At 44.9% G+C, this 20,435-nt stretch overlaps 1 protein-coding gene across 6 annotated transcripts in view; it reads left to right on the forward strand.

The window, feature by feature from the left end:
* ARHGEF18 (Rho/Rac guanine nucleotide exchange factor 18) overlaps nucleotides 1–20,435 on the forward strand; it is a 334,968-nt gene that overhangs the window by 174,732 nt on the left and 139,801 nt on the right. For all 6 annotated transcript variants that reach the window (XM_085639301.1, XM_085639297.1, XM_085639298.1 and 3 more), the window contains one exon: nucleotides 17,642–17,712. In XM_085639301.1, the coding sequence (XP_085495427.1) occupies nucleotides 17,642–17,712 (71 nt within the window). The remainder of the gene's footprint in view (nucleotides 1–17,641; nucleotides 17,713–20,435) is intronic.

A 20,435-nucleotide genomic window follows, 5' to 3' on the forward strand; every position in this document is an offset into this window, starting at 1 on the left:
CTCTTTCCACTCTTGTGGATGGAGCCTGTGAACGCTGACACAGCATTGTTTGCATCGTTAATGGATTTGTTGCATTTTCCACTTAATCCTCCATCTGCTGCGTAATTATCAGATTTCACCCAAAAAATTGTTTCTAGCACAAACAAATCAAAAGTTAATTAAACCATTTTCTAAACTTGGCTCCTGTCAAAAGCGGACCACTAGTGAAGGGATGCTTATAACCTTTCAGTATTTAACGTGTTAATCTGGTGTTAATGGGGTGCAGCTTTGTCCAAACAGCATTAATAGGTGTTGAAATAACAAAATCATACTGTGGCACATTGTGCTGCATTTTGCCTCATAGCTTGCTTGATCTTGCTATATACATTTGTCAAGCCGGCTGCATAATTTGGCCTTCTATTGGTGCATAATTCTAGTGGCCTAGCTTGAGCCTGTCTGAGGAAGGAGTTCTAACATCTCTAGAACTGTTCTCACTTGAGAGGATTAAGGAAAACCTGCTCTGAGCGTAGGAGCAACAAGAAATATGAATTCCAAATTTTGCATTATTCATCAAAATGACATTGAATAAGGGCGTAGTCCTTCAAAGTGGAATCCTGTTCTAAAAGTCTAAATCAGCAGAGTCCTTCATTCTGGAATTGACATTTGCAGTGGTAATCCAACTGAAGCGCGTGGCATCTTGGAAAGTTCTAACTGGAAGAAATCCTGAGGTCCACAAACCACACTCTCCACATGTTTAGAAGAAGAATACGGATAATACGGGTGCCTGGAAACAAAACTGCATCGTCTCTGGGATGAAATGTGTGATTGCACTTGCCACGGTGGGACGGCCAACATTTACCTGAAGCAAATAAAGCATCAAGGTGGGAAAACCTAAGAAAGGAATATATCCTCTAGGAGAAAAAGATTTCTGTCCCACAAAACAAAAACCGGGATGAGGAACCACAAGCACGAGTGCAGTGCTTGAAAAAGTGAAGCCTGCTCTCCCAAGCGCGCGCGCCTGCTGCTGTGGCCTGCACATTTTTTTTTTTTATTTTTTTTTTAGGTCTCGCCTGACCCCGCGCTTGCGTTGGTCTGGCGAGACCTTAAGTAAGGGCTTCAAAAAATGCTACAGCCGGCTATAGCTTGCAGTGCATGAGCGCGGGCGCGCGCTTGAGCAGAGGCGCCATATGGCATTCCTCATGCTCATTAAGCGCATCGCTCGCTGCGCGCTTGATCGCGATCACTTTTACTTTTGCGTCGCGCGCGCACCACTCCCTTTATACTCTCTTGTTTCTCTTGCGTGTTTCTTCAGGCATTTCTTTGTAAGGGCGTTAGTAAGACTGGGTTCCCTGCATAAGAAATGCAAATCATTATAATTAGGGAAACCCTTCACCACCTTCTTTCTTTGTTGGGCTTCTGAAAGCCTTCTGAGATGGAATAAAGCACACAGCCTCTGCTATTCTTCAAATATATCCAGATTGTTTCATAGTCAGTTTCAGTTTAGTGCTTTTACATGAGTGTGTGCTGTGAGTGCCCAACGTATGTCCAGGAGAGCTGCTTCCGTGCCAGATCTGCAGGGTGTGTATACAAGGTACACATGCGCACCTCTCTTGAACACTCTTGAGTCTTTCTGCATCCATGCTAAAATGCACTGTTTAGCTTTATTTCTATTTCTTTGTCATGTACTGGGTTTTTGTTTTCCATATCCAGCCTCCCCGTGTCTCTTATAAAGGCGTCAGCTCTGACAAAGGCACTGGAGCTTGGAAAGCGGAAAGATTGGCCTCAATTACCTTCAGAGCCATCTCCTTCTTCTCCCAGTCTTGAAGCCTAAAGCCTAGCACTCTTTTTTTGCTTTGGCGTTCCTTAATCAGGGAAAAAAGTCATGGAAAGTGACTGAATCACGTTGTGTGCGTTTTTTGTTGGAATTTAATTGTTCGCTTTGTGCGTGATAACATCATTTACAGGTGAAATTCATGGTATATTCTTTTTCCATAAAAAGCAACTCTTTCCACGTGAATGCTTGGCTACACAATTTCTTCTTCCTCAAGAAGTAAACAGGAAGTGGATGAGCCTTCTTGCAAGTACGTCATTGCCGATGACATCAGTGCCCCTGCCAGGATACTGGTTGATGTATTGGCCTCAATTGACAAGCTTGCTTCGTACAGTTTCTCCAGCACCAATCTATTTTCGTTGGTTATCAAGCGAGGAACTTTAGGCTCTTTATCAAATAAAATCTGATTATGTCTGCAGCCTGTTAACCATATCCAGTTTCACAGCATGACACCTTAATTGACTTTGTATATGCCCAAGGTGTCGGAGCAAACTTTTAAAATGTGTTCCAAGTCTTTGTACCGTGTGTGTAATTTTGTCACTGCTTCAGAGTGCTAATACCAACCTAGGTAAAGAAAACCATGAGAGCCCTATGGCCCAGCCAGGCGATTGGCTAATTGAAATGCGTAGCTTTTCGGCATGCTATGGCATTTTAGGAAGTCTCCTGTAAGTCCTTGAATGCAGAGGACAAAGTCTCCTGAGAGCAGAGCCTTGTTGACGAAGGAGTCTTCTGCCAAACCCTTTGCACTTGGTAAATTAGTTAATTAGGAGATTAACTAATTTACCCAGAGTCTCACATTGGTAAGCCAACGCCGTGACTCGAACACCAGCTTCCGCACGCGATCATCATGCGTGATTAATCAATTAATCTCCCCATTGTCCCCCTGTTTACTAAAAACGGGGTGCTAAGGAACATTCACAAAAGCTATAAGAAGGGACCCCCCCGTTAAATCTGTTTCGTGTTCTATCTACTCGCCGTTTTTTGTTTCTAATATTTGGCCTCTTTCTGCTCTCCCATGTGCCCCCTTCGAAATCCTCCTCTCATTCCGCATTCTGCCCGCACCCTCCTACCCAATAGTCGTCCACCACCCCCGCGTCCACCACCCCCGCGTCCACCACCCCCGCGTCCACCACCCCCGCGTCCACCACCCCCGCGTCCACCCCCCCCCCCGCGTCCACCCCCCCCGCGTCCACCCCCCCCGCGTCCACCCCCCCCGCGTCCACCCCCCCCGCGTCCACCCCCCCCGCGTCCACCCCCCCGCGTCCACCACCCCCGCGTCCACCACCCCCACCACGTCCACCACCCCCACCACGTCCACCACCACCACCACGTCCACCACCACGTCCACCACCACCACCACGTCCACCACCACCACGTCCACGTCCACCACCACCACTTCCACCACCACGTCCTCCACAACCACTACCACGTCCACCACCACCACTTCCACCACCACTACCACGTCCACCACCACTACCACGTCCACCACCACTACCACGTCCACCACCACTACCACGTCCACCACCACTACCACGTCCACCACCACTACCACCCCCACCCGTAATAGGTAAAGTGTCACTGGAGGGCAGGGGTAATAGGAGTGTCAACCTCAGCTGTACATGGGACATTTGAGGATGCATTGGGTGTGAGAAGATGGGAATAGGGGCTAGAACTTCATTAAGTTAACGCCATTTGTTTTGCTGTACAATATCTTTAGCAAAGCAAATGGCTTTAACTTAATCAAAGGTGAGACCTATTGCATTTTCAATGCTTGTTTTTAAACTTTCGGCGCGAGACGCGCACGCTTGTTGTGTTATCTTGCAGTGCGGTTGACATTTATTTACTGAAACGCCTAGTGGATAGCAGAGTTTGAACTGCAGCTGGGATGTCAAGCCTCCTTATCGCAGTTTCACATATTCAGACCTGCCGATCTCCAGCTGCCAGTTGGCATTTCGACATTTGATTTACAAAGCATATTTGAACGTGTGCATATTTTTACAGTTAGATAATGGTCTTATTAAATGATTGGTGGTTAGCTTTATCCACAGGGGTTATCTGCTAAACTCATCACTCCCAGCTCCAAACTAAACTCCTCACTTCCTGTTCCGAATTTGAGCAATCTGCAACTCCTTTTGTTGTCGCGCTTCGTCACCGCTTATGCTCCATTGAGAAAGGCCAGGAAGAGTCTGCAGAGTACGTTGAGCAACGTCTTGCACTTCCTCGAATTCAACATTCAAACTTCGAGTCTGCCATGACGAGTTGCTCTGTTCTACAGCTGTATGAATGCGATCTGAATGATGACCTGGTCAACTAAATCATACTCTTAATATTCCTGGTGTGTATATATATATATATATATATATATATCTATATATATATATATATATATATATATATCTATATATCTATATATCTATATATATATCTATATATATCTATATCTGACCCGGAGGTAAGTGATTTAACCCGTGCATTTTTTATTTCTTTCACTAAAATGCCAAGACGTGGGTGAAGCAGGCGGAGTATTCGATATTACCTTGGCCGCAACCATCATTCCGTCTTTGGTTCTTCAAAACGATTTGAAGCAAAAGCGGTTTTAAAAGAGATTAGAGAAAAACTAATGAGTGAATGGTTTTAAAAAGGTTGGCTGGCAGGTGTAAGTTTTCTGAGCAGGATTGTTTGTGTTAATTTGGCCTGCCTCTGCTGAACACCAGGATCTGAGCTGTACATTACTTGGCAATACATCTGTGGGAGCCTAGTGGGGGCTAAGTTCTCCTTCCATTTTGCATAGGGCCCACTTTGGAAGGTTGTCCTAATTCTTAAGATTCACTCCCTAATTTCTGGCAAAATGTTATTTTTTTTGTTTAATGGATTGAATTAGTATTACATTGTTTAATTACTAGTGGCAGTGTATTCCAGTGTGCCATATTTCTGCCCACAAACGTCACTCGCAATTGCTTTTGACTCTTGGTAACACTATGCGGTGGTTTCTCTTGGACATGCCAGCTTGTGGGTGCAGTGCCATTGCTAGACTATTCCTCCCAAGGCAAAGACGCAACACTTCATTAGAGTGGAAAGCTGGGTAGGAGGTAGTTATTTTTTTTTCTTTACTAGACGCCCTTAAAGACTCTAAACCCTCCCCCTTTTTTCTCACCCACAAGCTCTTATAGAGTGAACTGTAGAGGAACTTGAGGATTTTTTTACTTTAAAAAAATGTTCTACCCACAATGTGTATTCATTTGCTAGCAGACTTGTAGCGAAAGTCAAATGTAGTTATGAAGGAAGTGTGTGGTTTTATTCCAGATGTACTTATCCTTTTAACATTGTACGAATTCAACATTTGTGCATAATTCTGAACGTATTATGTGTGTTACTGACTGCTGTGCATAGCCTGCAGACTTGCAGCACTCCCGTTGGAAATGAGTAGGACTGCATTGGGTCAGGCGTATGTTTTAGGAACCAGCATTCAGTGGTGCTTTTATTCTTCAATACAGAATGTTGTGTTTGAGTCAGTGTGCCGGCGCGACATGCTCTGCGTTTGTTAACCCTCGCCTCTTTGTGTCGAGAGGTTTGCACCATGTGAACTTTGACTCCAGCAAGACAGTTTCCTTCAAGTTAAGGGGTTAGGCTCAGGTCTGAGCTCTGGGCTAAGAGAAACGGGTCTCGGCCTGCTAGTAAAATTGTACCTTGAAGGACATATGTAAGGTGGAGCTATGTATTGTAACAGTCTTTTCAAGGAGGATTTAAGAGTGATTTTCATGGTTTATGCGGCTGCTGTACTTTAAGCTAGAATCTTTAGCAATTTTTTTCCCCACTACATTGAGGAGTTTTTTTTTCCTGGCCACTACAATCTTTCATTTTCCCTGGAAAGATCAGTCATTTTAGTTATGCATATGAAGTGCAGGATGCCAAAAACAGTGGCCCAGAGCCAGGGATCCCGTATGTGATTTTTTTTGTGCTTAAATGTGAATCACAGTTGAATGGAGATAAGCAAATGAATGCAGTTTCTTGTGCAGTACCTTTTTATTTAACAAGCATTTGCAATGCAATAGGTCTCACATGTACTCGAATTTAAGCTATTGGCATTGCAAAGACAATGTCTTTTATTTATGTTTCTAAAAAGAAATCAATAATAAAAGGCATTGTCATTTACAATGTCAATAGCTCAAACTTGCGTAAATGTGCAAATGCTTGTTTTTAGAGAATCTTTTCCCTAAAATCCTCAGAAGTCTTAACTAAAGCTGTTGTGTTTCACTATTGAAAGTGTAAAAGATTGATCTCCGAGTTTGTTTCCCCTTCTCCATGTGTTCTCGTTGTATGGTACGCCCTGTCAGGAGGGTCACCTGGTCCATTGTTCAGCATCCATACTTTGGACACAGACCATAAAAGAGCAGCTGGTGAAGCATTTGGAGTGTGAGACTCTGTTTCTAGAGGTTGATTTGTCAGTCTACAGGCAGAGCTCCCAGGCGTCTTGTAAAATGAGTAGATTTCAAACAACAAATATAAGGACCGAGTAAATGGGGTCATTTCGAATTCCTTCTTCTTGCCTAGTGTGATCAGGAAAACAGCTCCGTGTCTTCCTCCGTATCTGTTGAAAACTGTTGTTTTGGGCCCTGTAATGTCCAGGATGGACTACTGCAAATAGCTCCCCTGATGAAACTTTAGATGCTTCAATACTCAGCGGCCCGGAGATTGATGAAAACCCTGAGATTTCCTTCTGCCGCCCAAGCCTTAGTGCATACACGGGCTCCCTGTTTACAAGAGCATAATGTTCAAAGCTCCTTGTATCCCCTACAAAGCGCTTCAGGGACTTGCTCCAGCTTTTCAAGGAGAAAAACTTTGAAGGTGCGTACCTCTTAGTTCCAGTGCAGCTAGAAATTTGGGGTGCCGTCCCACAAACTTTCCTTCTTGGGGCAGCAGGAGTTTTGTGGTTTGCACCGCTTGGAACTGGAACTTGCTTCCTCTGGAAATGAAATTTGCGTCCTCCCTTCTGAGCTATCGCAAGCCTTTAAAAACCTGGCTTTTTATTAAACAATAACTGCGATCTTTCCGTTACCCTGTTACTTAGCGCCAAGACGCCTTAGGGTATTTGTTTGTGCTTTATAAAACTTAATATCAAATCAAGTGGATCAGCAGGTAAATAGGAGCACGTTTTCCACGTGGCATGTTTTATCTTTGGATTCCGTGTCTGAGATCAGTGGGGTGTATATTTAATATTCAGATGCTTGCACTCTCTGTACACCCGCATAGAGACCTCTTTGTTGGTAGGAGTCAGATCTCACCTGCTTGTATTGTTGTGGCTGCGCTTGTTGTACTGGGAAAGAGCAACTCTGGACCTCACAGCAAGATAGTAGGTGGAGAAGCCAAGTATACGTTGAACCTTTCTTATAATGTTATAAACATCTTTTACATATAAATACGCCATTAAAAGACCCTTGTCAAAGCTGCGAAAGCACTCTTCACCCACCACAGTCTAAACCAAAATACTCCAAACAAAAAGGTTTAGATGCTCTTGTGAGTTAATCTACTTATCTTTGATTTTAGAACTACGAGTCGTGGCAGGGGACAAACAACCTTTAGTGTCGCGCACTGCTTGCTTTAGGATTTTCTGTTATTGTCTCAGAGCAGGGTGCTGCGCTTACCACGGCCATGCATTGTTGCACCCTGATGCCTTTGCGGGTGTAGTCTGTGTTTTAAGGGATAGTGGTGCTTAAACGTGCTTGTTTGTTTTCTGGGGTTTCTCCGTATGGGTTTTTCAAAGGCATCAGCTTTGCCATTTCTTAATTTATTCATTCTTTGATGACAAATGGCTTTCTGTTGATCGGAGCCAGTAAAGGAACGTGTTGAGCAGGTCGAATGACGTGTCTCCATTTTCATTTATTGATCCAACCCTGTTGAGTGGCCTGGTTTTACCTCTATTTATGTTTATGGTTCAGTTTATTTACTTTCCTTCATGGGCGCCTCCGCACTCCACGAATGTGATGATGTCACAGCGTCCGCTGGCGTCAGCAAAGCGTAGCGTGCCTAATCACACCTCTGCACCGCATGTGTAAGGTGCAATACCACACAGACCAAAGTGAAAACTCGATGTTCAGCTTCATTCCAGACCTTCCTCTGTTTTTAACCCACTGGGTCGAGTCGCAGGGCCTTCCTCTAAAAAGCTTTACATCTTCTCCACTATCTTTCCTCCAGCATTGGAGTAGTTTTCTGGCTTTTTGGGGTTCACAAATCCTTCCAGTAATCCTGGCCATCCGTTATGGTCCTGGATTTCTGTGAGTACTTTTTACCAATCTGTTCTGGAGCTGGTCTTTCATTGGCTGGAATAGCGGCTGTTGACAGGTGGGATGTGCGCAGGCGGAAGTCTGGTCCATACGGGCTTTTTTCCTTGAACAGATTATGCCCCAACCCCCCGCCCTCCAAACAACCTTGATTTTTAAAATGGTGATGTATGTACCTACCTACAAACACCCATGCTAGGGCAGTGTCGTCCACAATGCATGGAACCCCCACCCTCGCGCTTCCTTTCCTGCCATCCAAATTTAAATGTATGAAATGGGAAGTCCGTCATTGCTTGGAATTTCAAGCCCTCGCAACTGAATTTCTAACATGTAATTTCCCTAGTTCTGTGACTCAAGTTGTTGAATTTAGATTTATTTGTGCGAGCCTTTTGTTTTTTGCATTTTTAAGTTACGCTTGGGTGGCCACCCGCGGTGTTTACCCTTTGGTGATGCCTGCTGAAGGGTCGTGATCTGGCTGACCCCTGAACGTAGGAGGCACGTGGGCCCCTGCAGTGACCTCAGCCGCGTGGACAAACTCCCTATGGCCTCTTTACGCGGCAGGAGGGAGAGACCCGTGAAGGTTGGAGGTATGTTATGAGCTGAGAAAAGTCTGGCACATTATAGTGTGGTATCTGCAAGTCCCCCTCTGATTTATTGTCTGTTTTATGTGCAGGCATCGCAGTCACCGGGCTCTTAGTTTCGTTTTTTCTAGCGCCGAAGAAGTGTGCCCAGCTCTATGTAAGCGCTTTAGTGTCGGAAAATCAACTTTCCACAAGCTGCGAGGAAATACTTTAAAGAGCAGGCTGTGGCCGCGCCAGTCTTTTTGGCTTTTGTACTATGCACGGATGTTGGCACTAATAAGAGGTGGCGTTCCCAGGGGTGGCTCCCCCATGCCCTACTTCCCCCATGCCCTACTTCCCCATGCCTTACTTCCCCCCTACACCTCCCACTGCTCCCCGTCGTTACCGTGGTTTATTTTAGTGAATAGTCTGTTAACCACACAAGACACCACGTGATTGGCTCTTGCGGGTGTGGGGGGAGGGCAGCTACTTACCAGGGCATCCGGGTTACAAAGAGTAGGGGGTATGACAGTGGTGTGTGGAGTGGTTGGGGGCCTGGGGGGGGGGGCGATCACCACGTGACTCCACGTCATCAGGGACCAGGCTTCAGCCCTGAGCCTCCCTTTTGCAAGACATCCCTTTCACGTGTATTAATCCAATGGTGTCCGTTGAAATAATCAATATCGCATCTCCCAGAACGCCTTCGATTTTTACAGGAAAGCCCAGGGCTGAAACCTGGTGTCCCCGATGAGATCCGTCAGGCCATCCGATTCTTACCCGAGGGTCCCTCTCCAGTAAGGTCCAAAGGGCCTTCGGCTGCGGTAATGCAGAGTCTTGGGGGCAGGGGTCTCGCAAGGGTCGAGAGACAGAGCATCGCACGGTTTGTAGGGTGGGGGACTGTTTGGAAAGTATTGTATGATATGGTGTCAGAGGAGACCAGGGTCTGAATGGAAGATACATTACAGGTTCATGGAGGGCTGGCAGTACATGAACCAGGGAGAAGGACAGTAGGGTTTCAAGGGCCCAGGGGGTGGGGTAGCTACAGGTTGTTCACTTAGATGAGTAGGTGACTTAACAGACAGCAGCAGTAAAGTGCTTCCTGCCTCACAGAGAAGATAGAGCTCGCCAGCACCAGTGCAAGCTTCACTCCCTCACAGAGAAGGAAGAGTGCACCAGTGCAAGCATCACTCCCTCACAGAGAAGAGTGCACCATTACAAGCTTCACTCCCTCACAGAGAAGAAGAGTGCACCAGTGCAAGCTTCCCTCCCTCACAGAGAAGGAAGAGTGCACCAGCACAAGCTTCACTCCCTCACAGAGAAGGAAGAGTGCACCAGCACAAGCTTCACTCCCTCACAGAGAAGGAAGAGTGCACCAGCACAAGCTTCCTTCCTTCACAGAGAAGGAAGAGTGCACCAGTGCAAGCTTCACTCCCTCACAGAGAAGATGAGTGCACCAGTGGAAGCTTTCCTCCCTCACAGAGAAGGAAGAGTGCACCAGTGCAAGCTTCACTCCCTCGCAGAGAAGGAAGAGTGCACAAGCTTCCCTCCCTCACAGAGAAGGAAGAGTGCACAAGCGTCACTCCCTCACAGAGTAGAGTGCACCAGTGCAAGCTTCACTCCCTCACAGAGAAGGAAGAGTGCACCAGCACCAACACCAGTGCAAGCTTCCCTCCCTCACAGAGAAGGAAGAGTGCAGCAGCACAAGCACAAGCTTCTCTCCCTCACAGAGAAGGAAGAGTGCACCAGCACAAGCTTCCCTCCCTCACAGAGAAGGAAGATGTTTGCCATGAATTTCTCTCACAATGTGCAGACCGACCCACAGCATCGAAGAAGCAGATGTTTGCACTGAAGACTTAGTCCTTCCTGGCAACAATAATTCAACCTTCCCTCCACACACAGTCTGCACACATGGGACACTATGCTGTGGCGGCACAGGGAGGGACATCCGGTCTGCCAGTTTCTCTTCCTGTTGTAGCCCATCTTAGTCTCTGGCGTTATTCTGTGCCCTTTACTCTTCCTCAGCTGTAATATTTTTAGGTCTAACTTTAGCCAAGACTTTTGGTTTTTCCTAAAATGATTTATATTTTAAGGGGCTTTCGGCGCCCTCTGCAAGCCTTGGTCTGTTGCTGTGTCAGTCACATTTTTCTCCTGCCTACTACAGCAAACGGCATGGGGCTGTGCACTTCAGCCATTGGCTACCTTCACTGTGATTGATGGCCGCGTCTTTGGTGTACTGTAGAAGTCTGGGTCTAGAGAATGGCCACACAGATGCCGATGACCCATACTGTTTTTAATCTTCAATCGGAGTCAGCAACATTGATCAAGGGATGACCACTTCTAATAACCTCTGTAATTGCACATGATGCTTCTCAATTTTTAAGAGAACCTGAGAATGAAATGAACATGCAGCCTTCTAGGCTAGAATCTAGTAGACAGATGCAAAAACAGCCATGACCCTCCCTGGAAGGTGGACTGATTGTTCCCACGAGGACGTATATATGGGTGCCCTTAATGGCCACAAATGCCCAGATGCTGATTTTGAGTCGCGGCTCGATACACCATGTATCTGTTAGAAAGCCTTAGAAGTGAGTGCTAGGTCAAGCGGCAGAATTCGATGCAGGATCTGAAAGCTCCTAAGTCTGCAGCAGATGCATTTACTTACAGAATGATGGCTCTGACAGGCAGGTCAGAGGTCTGTAAACACTGATGTGACACTGATGAGGGCCCTGTCACCCAGGCTTTAGGCTCCTGGCAAGTGTCCACAGTCTATCAGATCTTACATTGTAAACACTGTAAGGACATGCCTTGCTTTCGCTTTCTTGAATTTGTTTTTGAAGAAACTTTTTTAAAACCATGTTTTCAGAATAACCGCTTGGCCGTGGTGTCCAGCTCATCCAAAGAAATGCATGAGATCTTCTTAACGTGTTATGAATCCGAGAGAGTTCATGAACTACGCTAGATTTCCAGCGACTTCTCATTCCTACCTCCATTCAGAATGTACTGGTGGGGTGCCTGCACCCCCAGACCTCAGCTACCTTGGTATGGGTACATCATGAGTACACTCCGGTGGTTGCACCGCATGGGCTTGTATTGAACCACCAAGGCCACCAACAACTGGGCGAGCTCTGACGGGATCCTCCTCAGATCATGGGCCACCAGAGCACCTGGGCTTTTAGTTTCCTTGATCTCTGAGCCCAAGTGCAGACATAGGAACCTCCTTACTCATCGAGTAACCGGCTACCAGCTACATATACTGTAAACACGCTAGTGCATCACATTTCACAATGTTTTCCCAGGAATCGTAACTCACACATCTTTACCTTTGTCCCACCCAGATGCTCTCGCTTCCTTCAATTCTGTCTCTGATGTATCACCCACTCACCCTCTTTTCCTCTCATCCTCTATCGCGGTCCCTTTTTTTTTTCACTTGATCGTTCCCTCCCTATCTCCCCACTTTTCCTCGTCATCTCTCCCTCCCCCTATTTGTCTCATTCTCTTTTCTCTCCCTTTCTTTTCCTCTTTCCCTCTGCTCCTCTCTCGGTCTGACCCACGTTTACTTTCTGTGCCCTAATCCTTTCCTCCCGCTCTCTGTCTGCTCTCTTCACATAATTTCTTCTGCAGCTTGTGAATGCTGTGTCTCCCCTCCTTCGGCTCTTGCCATGCCTGCAGCCGGCTCACTCTAGGCAGTTTTTACCATCCGCGTGTCTAACTCCTGGGAGCTAATTTACTTCTGGAATGTTGCTAGACAGACTGTCTTTGCTGCGGATCCGTACGTCTTGGCAGCTCTAAGCCTCCTACGCAGAGCAGACTCGTTTATCTTGTATTCCTGTCCTACCAGGGAGGGAAGTCATCGCCTACCTGCGCCTGCAGGTCAGTACTGGCCCCCCTGGGGCTTTCTTTCAGTGATAATCTGCGGCCTTCCCTTAGTGTGCACTGACCCTCATTCCCTCCTTCCTGTTGTACCTTTTATGGATCCGCTGTAGTCGTTCTAGTGAGGGACCAGTGTTTATATGTCAGTGTAGGCTGGCGCGATCTTGCAAGCTCCCCCAGGTAGGATCTGACCTTAATCAGGAGCTGCTTTGGCAAACGGAACGGTGACGTAACCAGTGTCCGTTCCACGAGCCATCATCGTTCTGGTCGGCATCATTCTTCTTGCTAGTTAAGACACATCCTTCAGACGCATCATAAGTAAGCCGCCCGCTCATGATGCTTTCATTGCACTTGTATTACCTGTGAGCGCAGGGCTTCAGGTATGTTGCATGGAGGTCCAGGATCTGGGTGATGCTGGCTCCTCAGATGAGCAAACCTTTGAGTGCGATGTCACTGATGAAGCGTAGCTCATTGGCAGACTAGTTCTTTCTGGATGCCCTGGTTGCGACGTGGACCAAGCATCCCATGTCTGGCAGCCGGGAGTGGGACTTTATCTTCTCCCTGGGAGCTTGCACTGGAGAGCCCTGTGGCCCACTGACTTCTCAGCCATTCTTGATCTCAGAATGGAGACTGAATCCTTCCTGCTTGTATTCAGTTTTCACTTGTTGGAAAGCTCATCCCGCCCTGCACTTTAATTTGAATTTCCTTACTCAGCTGGGTCCCATTATGGTTGTCTTGCTTAGACATGGAAAATGTAAAAACATTGATTTTTGGCATTTTCTTTTTTTTTTTACGGGCCAGTGAAATCAGTCTGATCCCCCTTGTGGTATGCTACTGCATGGGCAGTGAACTAGATTGCAAAAATGAAGCGAGTCTGAAGCATACAGCAAAGCGGTCAACCATGTATATTAATTCATGCCAGTCATTCAGTTTTTTTAAATATACAGTTTTCAAAATATGGTGTCACGTTGATTGAATAAAGAAGTGCAGATGGCACAGTGCTCAATGCAATGTGGGTTATGCAGTTATTTACGGTGTATTTTTCAAACCAATATTTTAAAACTTATTTTTGAGGTGAAATGACTTTTTTAGCATATTTAGGACTTTAGTTGTTATACCTTTTTCTAATCTCTTTGGAGGGAATTTTGCATCTATCATCTGTTTAATTTAGTGTAAATAAAAGTAAATTCTGCTTTGGAGTAATACAAGTATGTAGTATTAGAAAATGCAATTGCGTGTGTGTGTAGGTATATATATATATGTGCTCATTCACAACTTACCGTGTTGTCATTTATAGTAATAGTGATGTTCGTGTTTGAAATAATACTGCAGATTTTTCGTACTTAACCTACTAGTGGTAAATGCGGTGTTCTGTGTGATTTATGAATTGCTGTTGCATGTCAGTAATTTTGTGTAAGTTTTAGTGTGGATAGTGGTGCTGATGAGGGGTGATGGCGTTGTTGTCCAGTTCGCATTCTCTGGTGGCGTAGCCCAGCCGATCCCCCGGTGGATCTCTCTTTGAGGCTTCTCCTCGTGTCATTTGTTCTGGAGCAGGTCTTGTTTTCACATTGCTAGCTGGATTCCTCCCCTCCATCAAGTTGGTTTCCCCATCTCTTTGCAGATGGATACACATCAGCTATGCGTGTGCGTCTGTCTTCTCTTACGTCATTGGCCCGTTCTTCGCTGCCTTTGTGCGCTTTGCTGCTGATGCGAGGCTGGCAGGGATTTGCATATTTTTCAAGTTTGACTGAAGTCAGTGCTCAGAAGATGTGGTGCAGAAGTAATGATCTTATTATGTTTGTGTTTTCGGTAGTTCGGGTTTGTTGGGGGCCGTATCTTCGTTGCAGGCTTTGAGAGGAGGATTTGCCCGACGGAGCCTGTACCTTTCCCTGGATTATTGAACAACATTGATTTCACAGTGTCACTGCATCAAGTTTCCATTATTCATGATAAACTATTCTCAGCTAGATCTACAACCAACCTACATTCACAAGGTTTTTTTTCCATATATACCAACCTTCGACACACTAGGATCTTCTCTAAGATGACTCCTTGTATCATAAAGTTACTCCAAGCCGGGGAAGCATGGAATGCATCCAATGACTTGCTGTGTTGAGCGGACGACCACTCTACTACAAGTGTTGTAGAGCTCACGAGAAGAGAATGCATCGGAAAACGTGAATCTCTTATACCTGTGGACTATAGTCTGAGTAAAAAGGTCCGCCAAACTTATTTTAAGTGAACATGTTTTTAACGCTCATATTAAGTATGAAATGAACACTGCAAACAAGGAAATTCATTCAAACCATGGATTTTGTTCATTGTGTTATTGTGAAAATACCTATTTCCAGAGTGGACTTGCTAATGTATCCTGCTGACGCGGGCTCCCTCGTGGGGAGCAAGGGATTGGCATAACTCTGTGTAAATGTTTAGACCCTCTGTGTGTGGAATGTAAGCCTTTAATGTAGGTGTGGTGTGAAATATTTTGGCATGTGTATGCTTTTATTGATACAGCTGCTGATGAGGGTCAATGGAGCTTCAGAGAACCATGTTAGAGTCTCTAGAAGGTGGTGAAAGTAGGGTACAGAAACCCTAGTTTGCTCTCAAAGGTGACGAATGTTACCTCTCTCAGCGGGCTGTCCCACTGTCCCCTTTTCATGCTGTCCGAGAGCTTTTCTTGTTTTTTCAGTGGATGTAAAAGTAATCGGGCAGGACTGAAAGTCCCCGTTTAGATTAAAAATGTATGTTCTGAATATTTACGTAGTGCATTGTTGAAATTCATATGGCCTCGTGGCACACTAGGCTGTCTAAGAGTGCCTTTCAGCACGGTTCTGGGTTTTTTCTTTGGGCTACATTAGTTAGCTACTGGTCGCCCTGTAGAACAATATATTTAGTGGAGAGAGTGTTTGTTTTGATAGAGAAAAAGAGCTGACTGGAATTACACCATACTTGGCATTTAAGTAGACTCCATGAAGAGCTTTTGCTTAGATCGGTATCGATAACTTCAGTAGTTTTTGGGAAATTACAGTTAGTGTTCTGATCAAGGCATGAAAAAGTTACATTTTTTTGATAAATGCACTGCTATCTTTGGATTCTCTGCAGAATTCATCCTGTATTGGGGAGCTTTTTCTTCTGTCACCTATTGCAGATTAACAAATCCGGCTACAGATTCATAAATCCACCACATTCTGGTTGGCTGGCCGGCCAGCAGAGAAAAGTTTCTGTTGCTCCCGCAATTAAAGAACACGGTGCACTGAGCACCGTGTTAGAAAAAATAAAAGTTAAAGGGGCAAGGTGACCCACTTTGGGCGCATGTGGGGACCACCTAAGGTCAACATTAGCATGAAAATGAGTTTAAAAAAAAATATTTTGCACTGGATTTTCGAATCCTGTGCTAGATTTAAGACTGATTTGCTATGGCCATGTCTGAACTGGGGTGGCAGAGTGGGCTAAAGAACGGTGATGGATCAAACCCAGATCTGTTGACTGGGTGTGAGTGTTCTGATGCTCCGTCCATCACCACCCCCTTTTGTACAGATTTAAGAATCATGCACTTGATTTGCAAATCCTCCACCCTCCGGCAGCTCTGGTTTCACGAATTGGGCCCAAGATCCAACCTCTGTTGCGCAAGGCCTTCGGCTGTGTTTGGCATATTTTGGACGGCAGGTTGGTTGCGGGGTCTGGTCATTAGCCATGCAGTGCAACCCACTCCTGCTGTCATGACTGAAGCCAGCCAGTGTGTGATGGGAATTTGCCAGCACCAGGGCGTTGGGCACAGGGCCTGGAAGTAAGCCATCTCTGCAGCGAACCCCTGCTGTACACTGTGAGATTGGCCTCCTGCAGCAAGTTTGGCGCAGGGCATGGGCCTTTATCCCCTAAACAGCAATTTCATGGATTATTTAATCAGTGATGTCATAATTGTCATTTGAGATGTCACCAGTGATATCAGTGAGGTATATGTCATACTTCATGAGTGATGTCATAGATAAAGTCCTAGGCAGTGAGCCATGATTTATGGTTAGTTTACTTGGCCATAACTAATAGTAGGCGAATATCTTTGGTTTTGTAAACACAAGTGTACTTTAACTGGGTTTTTTATGTGCATTTCAAAGTTTTTTTTTATTTTTAAATTAAGTTAAGGTCTTATAACCAAACTTAGCCATATCTTCAGCCTAACGAAGTAAATACATTTGAGCCGGAACCATAACTCGGTTTTTAACTGTTTTTTTAAAGAGATTCAGCTTTGGAATGAGCATTACCTATATTGGACACCCACTGCTCCACCGACCCTTACTCTCCATCGGAGTCTTTGATTCGCTGTGATTGTCTGAATTTGTACCGTAGTGAGTGGTGCTTTCTTGGACAACTGATGGCTGACCGGACCATGCCTTCATTCAGTGACAATTTCAACTGTAGCACAAAGTGTGCAAGTGATTGTTTTCTTGGACAAGCACTATTCTTTTGTCGTCAAATATCTGTAATTAGTTAAATTCCTCATTTTAATTTGTATAAGGGTGCGTGGGGTGTGTGTGTATACCTGGACTAGCGCTGGACACCCTCAGCCTCACTGCAACATTGCTTCTGTTTCCGCTCTCTTTCAAATCCGTAATTATGAACTTTAGCGCTTCCATCCAATTACACTGTGTAAAAAAAAAAAAATCCAAGTTTGATTGACAGCGGGTTTAAACGAATATATACAGAAGTTTGTTAGTCGAAATTTCTTATTGGGACTAAAATTCCTAATGATTCACTTTTTTTTTTTTTTTGTCAATTTGTCTATTGAAATATTTGTCACAAATAACAATGATTCACTTTTTAACCCCTCCCCATAACTTTTATTCCCCCTTCTGGATCAAAAGCTACAAGCACATAAAGAACATAACTTCACAGTGGTGACCGCCACTGTGTAATATTTATGGTATATACATATTGTAGCTATAAATGGGTGTGTGTGAAGTGTAGGTCCTTCTGATGTAGTGGACCTGGTGTAATAATCCTGATGTACTGAACTGTGACGTAATGACCTCCTACCGTCGAGTGGTTCTTGCCTTCATAATATAATTTTACAAATGCAAAAAGTGAATTTAGAGAGTGAACTTGTGTACTACTTGTCCCCTTTGTAGATTGTGCCGTAAACGTCCACAAGAACTGTAAGACACTACTGGCTGAGTGCAGCGGCAGCACTAAACCCAAGGTAGGTTGTACTTTCTTCCAAGCTGTGGATAATTTTTTTGAATTGTTAATAATTACACTTGCCAGCAGAGGTGTGCGTGAAGTGGCAGGTAGGTCTGGGTAAAATTATTTGATTTCTGGCCCATAAATATTTGCTTGGGTTCCTGGAAATTGAATTTTCACTGGTTCCGAAGAGTTCCTCTGTAGCACCATAGTTCTCTGGAGCGCCTTTGCAATTTCAACCTCTTTATGGTTGATACATGTCCTGTGAGGGAGAGCATACCCGTGCAGGGCAGTGCATGCTTGTTCTTTTAACACCGCCCCTCTGGGGGAGTCAGGCTGGCCATGGCAGTGCAGGCTGCTGCATCTGAGCAGTTGAGGTTTTAGTTCCCTAAGTTCTGAAGTCCTAGCCTCCATTATTTCTGCATTGATGCCTCTGTATGCCTCCTGTTGAGGCCAAGTCCACTTAATAGATCTACTACAAACTGGCCGCCATTATGACGGCCTGTACTCTGTGTACAGTGCATATAGTACCTTTTAGGTATAGTAAACATACTCTGATTCACCCTCCTGCAAGTGGCAGGCCGAAAAGTCATTTGTTGCCAGGCACAGTTGTTTGGAGGCTTCCGAGTCCTCGCAAGTTCTCCCTCACTAATCTTCAGTTCGTATAGCATCCGCATATGCAACGACAAAACAGTATTGAGACCGCTCCTGGCCCGTCCCGCATCCATTTCAGGGTTTCCTATCTGGGACTCTAAAGGGCCTTCAGAAAATTGTGCAGCGTCCATCTATCGAGCTAGTTCCTTTTCAAGGAATTCAGTTTTTATTGGCGAAGCACCTGAAAAAAGCTTTGTCCTTGGGTCTCTTGTGTTTGGTTGCAGTTTAGGAGTTTTTTTGTTTTACCAAAGAGGTTTGCAGTTGAGGTGTTTTTGCAAGAATGCAGTGATATTATTGTAACTTCTGTGCAGTTCTCACCATCCGTGAAAACCAGCGTAGTTAAGAGTGACAGACGTGAGGGTTTGCACCACATACTTGTAGGCCGGTTTCATTAATATGTTTTTAAAAACAATACTTGAAAGTATAGATTTGTTGCACTCTAATGAAAGCTTTGAGTTTGATCATAATATATCTATCTTGCCTGGATGCTCTGCAAGTGAAGGAGATCTCTATGTTGATAAGACACCCCTGTGAAATGAGAATGAATGTGTGATCTTTGGATGTACAAACACCTTGGCTGTGAAAGGTGTTAATACACAAACTGGTGATAGACTTCTTTTTAATTCCCCATTCTCATGTTGATTCTGAGCCGAGGCAAGTTGAAACTGTCGATCGCGCATTTCTCATTTGCCATTTGTTTTGTTATGTTAAATGTCTTTTGTATAGCGCCAAATCACCTTCAGGTCTCTAAGCGCTTTTAGAGAGAGTGACCAGAAATACAGAAACCCTGACGGCAACAGGTAACACACGGCAACAGATTACACTGTAGCTAACGCCTCCCTAAATAGAAGCGTTTTAAGAGGCCTTTGAATTGAGCTCTCTGTTTAATGGGGAGCCAATGCAATTTATGTAATAGAGGGGTAGGGTGGATCCTTCTGGGAAGTCTGAAAATGAGCCTGGCCACGTCATTCTGCACTACCAGCAGTCTCTTGATAAGTTTCTGGGTGACAGTGACTTCTGTTTCTCCTCTGACTTTCAAATTTTATTGTCTTGTTTTTTGTTGTCCGAAGGGGTGAACTCCCAAGTTTTCAAAAACTGTTGAAACTGTGATTATCCTCTTGCTCTTAATAAGACTTTAAGATGGCAAATCTCTCTGTCCTTGATTCGTGGCCTGGTCAGGCTTCAAATTTCAGAATTATCTACCCCCTTGCCATGCAGAATTATTTTGCCCATCTTTATTTTGAAACGTCTCCCTGGTTGCCAATGATTCCATCATCTGCAGATTATATATGTTTTGTGGGCTGCCACTGCAAAAACTTTCTGCTTTGCTGCAGAGTGTTAGATTCTGGCTTCATCGCATTTGGTCAGTCTAGAATGATTTCTTCCGAGATGAGTCATGTCTGCCCTTATGTTTTCTGTAGGTGAAAGCATCAGTCAGTGTTGGTACTGAAGGAGAAATTAGGATATAGAGCTGCTCCTGTTTTATTATAGTGTTTAAGACATGGTTATATTGGTGTCTGAAGTGTTCCCCTCTTCTCACTTCTTAGATCTTTTGTGCAGTTTCAGCTGGATTTGCTTGTTGGTCTTCATTCGAGCTGGGGGTTTCATTTTTTCGATGAATTTTTCCTCTGTTGAGAGACCCTGACAAGGCCTCCAATGTTATAAGTCTTAAATGTATTACCCATCTTTCTGATCTTGGCCATTCCTGCCTTTGTCTGATTTGATTCGTCTCAGATTTGTCTCCTCAAGCATCTGTAATGGCTTAATGCGGAATTGGCATCAACAAAATCAGTAACTCCCTAGTTTCTTCCATGTACAGGATCCCAGTTGATTCCATTTCAGCACATCATAGTTCTTCGGTGGCCTTTCTGGACTTGCATATGGCACGCCAGGACTGGATGTTTTAAACAAAGTTATGTAACAAAAACTGGCACTGTATGTTTTCTAGAATGTGAGGGTCTACAAACCAACCTACCTCTGTAGACTTCCAAGGCTCAAGTGTAGCTCTTTCGGAGAATAATTGGTGCTTCAGTGGTCACTTTTTTGTGTCTTTGGAGTTGGTAGAAAGCTCGTTCAACTGGTTATGGT

The sequence above is a fragment of the Triturus cristatus genome, chromosome 12 (assembly GCF_964204655.1).
Source record: "Triturus cristatus chromosome 12, aTriCri1.1, whole genome shotgun sequence".
Classification (NCBI taxonomy): domain Eukaryota; kingdom Metazoa; phylum Chordata; class Amphibia; order Caudata; family Salamandridae; genus Triturus; species Triturus cristatus.